We start from the raw sequence: 7,710 nt of genomic DNA, 5'->3' as shown, positions 1-7,710 counted from the left end.
CAGGTGTCAGGGTAGGCCACTAGGATCGGCATAACCCAGTAGACACCTGGTTATGCACTGCCTGCCCCAGCAGCAAAGCATGGCATGGAGCTGTTGCTTTTTTTCTCTCATGTTCCCAGGCCTCAAAATTCCTGCTTTTTTGTACTTGTTTTTGATTTTTGTTTTTAAGAGACAGGGTTTTCTGTGTTGCCCTGACTGTCCTGAAACTTGCTCTGTAGACCAGGCTGACTTCAGACTCACAGAAATCTGTTTACCTCTACCTCCTGAATCCTGGACTTAAAGGTGTGACCCATCACCACTCAACAATTCTTAGAACTAAAATCTACCTCAGACAGTCTTCAATATGTGAGTTAGAATTGAGTATACTAGATGTCCAAAAGACACGGTGATTCGTCATTGAAATCAACATACGCTTAGCTTTGGTTACACAACTCTCTTACTCTTACTCCTCATCTGCTTACCCTCTACCTGCAGAGGTTTTCTTACCCCACTCCACTTATTCCCTTCCTGTACTCTCATATTCAGTGTGATCTGCTAAAGAGGAAAGAATCATTGGTGTGGGGGAGGCAATAAGGAGAGAGAAGAGTATAATAGAGCTGATGAATTCTAATCACAGCTATTATAATTTCCTTAAAGTATTGAGATAGTATCAATGAAAAACTATCATAAAAATTGTGTAACAAATGAATATATTTACAATATTTAACTACACTTCTTATTTTCATTGATAAAATAATGATGGATTTTCTTCTAAGACAGATGTACTTAAATTTGCCACTTTTATTCCTGAATATAAAAACATTTATTAAAATAATCAAATATTGTTTTTAAGAATTTCATGCATGAGGTACTGTATTTGTATCAGTTTCATTCTCCTTCTGTCCCATCTCCTCCCACCAATTCCTCTTAAAATCAAGGCCTTTTTTAGCTATAATTATCATCACACACACACACACACACACACACACACACACACACACACGCACACACACACAAACAGAAAAAAACCTACTAAGTCTAGTTTTGCTTGTACACACCCATATTTAGTGTTGACCAGCAATAGGTAACCTATCAGAAATCAAAATAATTTGATATATACATGTGGTACAAAGAAAAATGTGAACAGCAATGATTTCTTGAAACAAGCTAACAGTTTTACATAATATTTAAAAATAGTTTTAAACTTACTTTATAGAGGATAAGTATTTTTATTGGATATACCTAGCTCCATAATTCTGAAAAAATGTGAATCATATGCTGAATAATGGCATAGTTTTTATTGAAGCAGTATTAAGGAAATGCTGTAGACAGGTTTTCTTGTATATTTTATACATGTTCACAAACACAAAAAATTGCTAATTTGGTAGGCAAAGATATACTTTCCAGAAATTTGTTTAGAAATAATTTAAACATAGTCCATTTTTCAAAAGCAATAGGAAGCTGCTACTCACACCACATCTCTGATATTGGTTGAAGGACTTTAATGTTTCGGTTCTTTCAGCCAGAAGTTTGTTTTCACCTGCACCATTGTCAACACTAAGGCCTGTTTGAACTTCCTGTTTCCCCATATCAGTATGTAGGAATGGCTTGAAGGATATAATGTTCCAATAACCTGGCAAATTAGGTGGACTGACTCATCCAGAGACTTCATATAGCTGTGACCTGATATGATTAGAGACAGAAAGAACATGGAAAATAATAGCAGAAAGGAGATCACAGCTTGCAAAGCCTTAATGTGGGCCATAGTGCTTGGATCGTGGCATCCTCTTCTGTAAAGCTTCATTGTCTTAAGGTGTTTACACAGAGAATAGATTAACAGCAGGAAACAGATCATCGATATGGTGAAGGGAACGACATTGTTTAGAGTGAATGTCATCATAACTGTACGGTTTAAGATATAAGCCAGTTTTGTCTTCCCAGTCAAGTTGCCACTGTGATCATTCGCTTGGACTTTGCCACATGTGTTCATCATCAGAAGATTGGGAAACAAAAATGCCAAACTCCCCAAAAGTACAACTACAATGACACTCTTAATTTTTTCCTTCAGGCCAAGAAAAATAAGGTTTGAGAAATTGCCTATCTTCAGCAAATATAGTATGCTGAGTATTGTTGCCAGCCAGGTATTAAAATGGTTGGTTATAGCCCAGGCATAACAAATAAAAGATTTTACTTGTACAGTTAATAAAACTGGATCAAACACAGTTGAGCACCAATTCATTAATATTATGCAAAGCAAAGCAAACCTGAAGATGGCCAGAGCAGTGAGAATTCTATCAGCTAAGGAGATTTTGCTTCTCTTGATGCAGCCAGTAAAGTTCACCAGAACAATGAAGACATTGGCCAGGCTTCCAAGTATAATCTCTGCCATCATTGCGACAGTTGCAATCATCATGAAAAAACTCATCGCATCTGAAGAAATAGTTTTCAAAAAAGGAAAAACGAAATTTTAGCTCTTGTGTCCGGGGCAGTGATTTATGTGAATACACTGATTCCTATGCTCTGCGTTTACAGTCAGTGCTGTAAGATTGTGCTGTGTTTAAATACAATGGCCCATGTCTAGTGCAAAAGCAGACCTGTGTTCTGGTGAATCTATTTGGTGCTGTTTTTTGTTTTGTTTTGTTTTTGAAACAGGAATGTTGCAAAACAGTTCAAATGAATTTTATTCATACACCCTTCTAAGTACTGGTGAGTTTCAGAGCTGAGGCTGGAGGGAAGCTACAGTCTCATTTGCAAGCATGCAAATAAACAAATCTGTGGATTTGGTTTAAAACAGTTTCCTCCTGCTTAAGCCCACCATAGTTTGTATTCATCCATGATACTGATTTGCTATTAAAATTTTAAAACTCAGTCAAAGGATATGCAATGAGTTTGTAAATCCCTTGCTCCATCATATTTATATATAGAATTATTACTGATTGTTAAATGACAGATTTATGTACTTTTTAAAAACCCCAAATTTTCTAACCAAATTGATAAGGGACAGTAGGAAAGCTAATACTTTATTAAGTCTGATAAAAACACCTATCACCTATGTATGACTTTTCCTGAAAAGCTGACAAAAGCTTGTGTGCACAGTGCTTGCATGTGCTCACACATGTGCCCTCTCATGCCTGTCTCATAGGTAGAAGAATCGTTGTACTATTGTCTCCTAAGTTAAAGTCTACTGTCAAAGATAGCATCTAAGTTTAAAGTAGTCATTTGCTGTATTTCAAGCCATTTGTTCCACATTAAATATCCATAACATAGAAATACTTTCCAACATATGTACCATCGTTATATATTTATATAATTATCCTCTTAGGGATTGCTAATATCATTTGTATTTAAATATTATTAATCAGCAGTATTTTTAAATAATTCTTTGTCAATCTTTTTTTAATTTTATTTTAATATTTTGTATGTTTTGCCTGCATGTATGTTAGTATACCACGTGCATTCCCAGTGTCTGCAGGGTAAAAGCCTCCCTGTGGTTGCTGGGAATCAAATCCAGGTCCTTTTCAAGAACAAGTGCTCTTTACCAGTGACCTAACTCTCTGGCCCCAAAGTTTCCAACGACTTCTCAAAAGAACCTGTGTTCATTACAGTGGAGTTAAGGATTTATATAGAAATATGTGGTTTCATGTAATTTATTTTCATGGTTTCATTTTTAATATTATTAAATGTCAAAATAGTTAATCTATGAGTTCTAAATATTTTCAATTTTATAATATAATTAGTTTTAAAGAAAGCTGGCCGAAGTCCCACTACAAAGAAGGAAAATCAGGCACTTGGCTTCCCATGGCTTTAATATGGACATTTTACAACTGCTAGCTACTTCATTACATATGAGTAAAATAATATCATCTTCATGATCAACAGCAGTGACAATCACCTCCCAATTTGAAAACAAATAAAATCTTGAAATATTTATATATAAACTGCTTGTTGAGAATATATTACTATAAGAAAAAAATTAAAAATTCATCCAACAATAATTATTTTCCAACAGATTAAGCATATTTGGTGTGTTTGTTTTGGGGATGGGGTTTATGCTCTTCTGTCTGACATGTTTTATTTTATAAAGTTTGGTGTTGCAAACCTTAAATTTCAAAATATCTTAACCAGGTTTACTACAAATAGAGTATTATTAGTCCCACATAAAACATTCAAATGTAAATGTGTTTGCTCAAGTAAACCAAATTAGAATCTTGAAACAATGTTATCAGTTGTAATTGGGCATCTTATATCCCAGCATTTGAAAGGCAAAGGTAAGAGATAACTCAAAGTTCAATACCGGCATTACTGGACAGTGACTCCCACTCCAACCAAAGCGACATAGACAGAATTTATTTCAAAACAAAACAAAAAACAATATATAACAGTGATTATTTCTGTGGCGAATTATCTTAAATTAATTCTTGCATTCTTATTTAAGTCCTTAAGTCAATACTAAACAGTAAACAAAATCTGTTTGACAATAAAAAAGTAAAAAGAAATATTAAAATATAGTAGTCAAGGTCAAGAACCATATATAGTTCTTATTTTTATGTGTTGTGCAGTGACTATTTGCTAACACCCGCAAACTTATTGGTCTGAAGGAACTGAGGACAGAGTTAGGGTCAAAGTATCCCCTATTCCCTATTAAGCTGACTGCTTAGCTTTATTAAAAGCATTAAAATTCTCCATAAACTATAGAGATCTGGGCTTTTCCAACTTGACCCAGAACTTATGAATAATATCTTTAGCACACGTGATTCTGTTTCATCCATTTGGAAATTATTATAAATTACATAACTTTACTACATTTTCTGTTTTCCTTTTTTACTTTTTCATATAGCATAGACTGATAGTGATTATTTTTATACTCTAGTCTATGGAGTAACAACGATGGAGGAAAATAATGATGTTATTAAGGAAAGCTTTGTAATTGTGAAAAATAATGGAACTTGGTGAAGATGTGATTATGAAGTTCAACAAAATTTTGCATTTCTGAATTTGATAGCTTGATACATCACACCTAAGTAGGTAGAATATAATCCACCTACTATGATAATTGAATTTCACAATTAGTATGCCTATGGTAAATAAAAGGTATAGAAGAAGGTAATCCAGCAGAGACATTCAGCCTAGATAAAAGACTAATAACAGACCAAAGAAATGATTTCATCCACATCCAGCTTAGTGAACCAGTGAGTTTCTTTGGATTGATTTTGGGAAGATGGGCCAGTGGTTGCTTATATGTGCCTGAGTGTCTCAGGATAGCTGCACCCATGAGCAGTCTAACCTAGCATCAGTAAGGATTTAGGAAAGGTGCTAGATTTGTTGGTTGCTCATCAGTAAGAAAATCTCCTCCTCCCCAGAGATTGTTATTGCTTAAACAACCTCAGAGAGAAGACTTTAGTCTTGTGAATCCCAGGAGCATCTTGGACCTTGTCAGGATGTACTTCCCTGGTATTATGAGTCTCTCCTGTCTCTCCAAGAGAGATCTTTCAACCTTAAAGAGAAAGCAAAGCAACAGATGCTGCTACTTTGCTCAGGTTTGGACTGATCTCTTACACTAGCCTCAACATATTAAAAAAATAGAATTACTCATGCTGTATTTCCACATTATAGCACCAAACAGAGTTGTTAAAATGAGCAGGAGAGCAGATAAAAGACAGAGGAGGGAGAAGAAGAGGAGGAGGAGCAGAATAAGAAATGAGAAATCCCTCCAACTGGAGAGTATAAGAAAATAAGATTTTTAAAACAAAACGGCCCTGAAATTTTACTTTTAAAAAATATTTGAAATGAATGATTTTGTTTTTCAATCAATTACTGATAATATATCGATGTTTAATCTGTTTTTCATTTTTATTAACGAATCCTTGTTTTTCTAAACTATATTCTATCTAAAAAGCTAATGCCTACTCTCAAAGCATCAGAATGAATGAATCCTTTTGCAGAATGATGAGTCGTTCAAAACTATATTTGTAAATAAGAGCACAGGACACTTTAATAAACAAGGCAGTCTAAGATGAAATTTTAAGGCCTGTGTGGCAGTAGGAAGGTTCACATTCTCACATGGACTAAATCCTGAACAACCATAAGGCATATTTATTGATTTTTACACAAAGTATTTCCTCATACCAAGGCCCCTAAGCTATTTTACATGTCTTACTAAAGGAGAGCTTCAGAAGCCCCCATGACTCTAGACCTTAATTATGTATGGCTGCAACATACAATAATACAACAGCTTCAGGTGTGTCAACTGCATCTTGTGACCAAAGTCATGGAATGGCTGTAATGCACCTTCAGCAAAACAATCTCTGTTTTTAATAAAGATTTCTCAAAGTCACAACTTCTGAAAAACAGCTGTTCATTCTAATATCTGCCCAATACAGAGATTCTGCTAATTCCTTCAACATTGATACTGTGACAAAATGATCACAGACAATCTGCTTAATAAGTGGAAAGATTTTTGGGGGCTCATGGTTTCAGAGGCTTCATGTGATAATTACTTAACTCCCCTGGGGCTGGAGTAAGTCATGATATACTCCCTTGTAAAGTCATCAGTTGTTGGAGAAGGTAGAAGCCATGCCTGATATCTCTGGTTATGAATTTTTAATCTGCTATCCTAAGATTTTATTACATTTGGTTAATAGACATGTACAAAAGTTCCTCTCCTTAATTATTTGACTAACATCAAACAGAAAAGGACAACATGATAAGAAAGCATGATTTCAAGGATCGTTTATCATTCCTAAAAGAGATCAAACGAATGCCTCCCTATTCATGAACTTAAGTTTTTGCTCTTTGCTCTCTTCATTTTTCTAGTTTGATATTTCACTGAAAGTTAGAGTCTCATTTACTAGCAAGGAAGTGAGAAATACTGTCTTACATTGTGTTGCTGCATTTTTGGTAAAATTATGCATGATTTTTGGGTTCAACATACCAGCTAGTAAAATTATGTAACTCAGTACCTAGACCATGATAGAAAAATTTAAATTTGCAGAAGGATCATAATCATCTGGACAACACTTGAGTGACCCACTGTCACTGAGAACCCATGATTAAAAAATATTTTTTAATTCTTTGAAAATTTCATATTTTATATTTTGATAGTTTGTTCATTTTCCCCAAGTCCTCCCAAATCTATCCCTTTTTATACCTATCTAACTTTGTGTCATCATTTTTCCTTAAACCTATAGAGTTCATTAAACATCCCTTGGTGTAACCAACAACTTTCCAACTGAATTTTAATCCTGTTGTGTGATACTATTCCTGGGGCAGGGGGTCAATATGAACAAACATCCACTCACCCTATATATGGAACGGGTGGTAGATCAAAGTGCAGATAAATTCCAACTTGCTGAACCAATAAGTTTTATTTGGGGGTAACTAATGAGAATATAGATGAATGGTTTAGGAACATAAGTGACAGCCCAGAAAAACTGAAAACGTGGAGTGCATTGGGTAACCTGCAGCCAGCTCAACAAGTTAGAGTATCCTTTCCAAGTAGCTAGGTTGACCTAAGATTCATGCAAGCAGCTCAGCTTATCAGAGAAATTTTTAATATCATAAAATATTAATGATAGAAATAGAGTCCTGGAATTATCACCCCTGGAATATTTATTTACGCATGGAGGAATAAATAAAGTTGTAGCAGATCACATTCTTTGTGAATGCTTAATTTTGGTGAAATCAGTATACTGACTAGTGTAGATGAAAATTAAAATAATATACAATGAATTC

The 7,710-nt window shown here is 34.7% G+C and overlaps 1 protein-coding gene across 1 annotated transcript; it reads right to left on the bottom strand.

Moving 5' to 3' along the window:
- Positions 1–1,480: 1,480 nt before the first annotated feature.
- On the bottom strand, positions 1,481–2,468 carry LOC125399318 (taste receptor type 2 member 136-like). The gene has a single exon (XM_048432791.3). The coding sequence runs from the start codon at positions 2,402–2,404 to the stop codon at positions 1,481–1,483; it is 924 nt and encodes a 307-aa protein (XP_048288748.3). The 5' UTR covers positions 2,405–2,468.
- Between the last annotated feature and the right edge of the window lie 5,242 nt (positions 2,469–7,710).

The sequence above is a fragment of the Myodes glareolus genome, chromosome 3 (assembly GCF_982192425.1).
Source record: "Myodes glareolus chromosome 3, mMyoGla1.1, whole genome shotgun sequence".
Classification (NCBI taxonomy): Eukaryota; Metazoa; Chordata; class Mammalia; order Rodentia; family Cricetidae; genus Myodes; species Myodes glareolus.
Note: the sequence above shows the minus strand (reverse complement) of the source record. Positions and strands in the feature narration are given on the sequence as shown.

Bases quoted from the DNA above. Each gene is read 5' to 3' on its own strand.
- LOC125399318 (XM_048432791.3), bottom strand. From the start codon at position 2,404: ATGAGTTTTTTCATGATGATTGCAACTGTCGCAATGATGGCAGAGATT.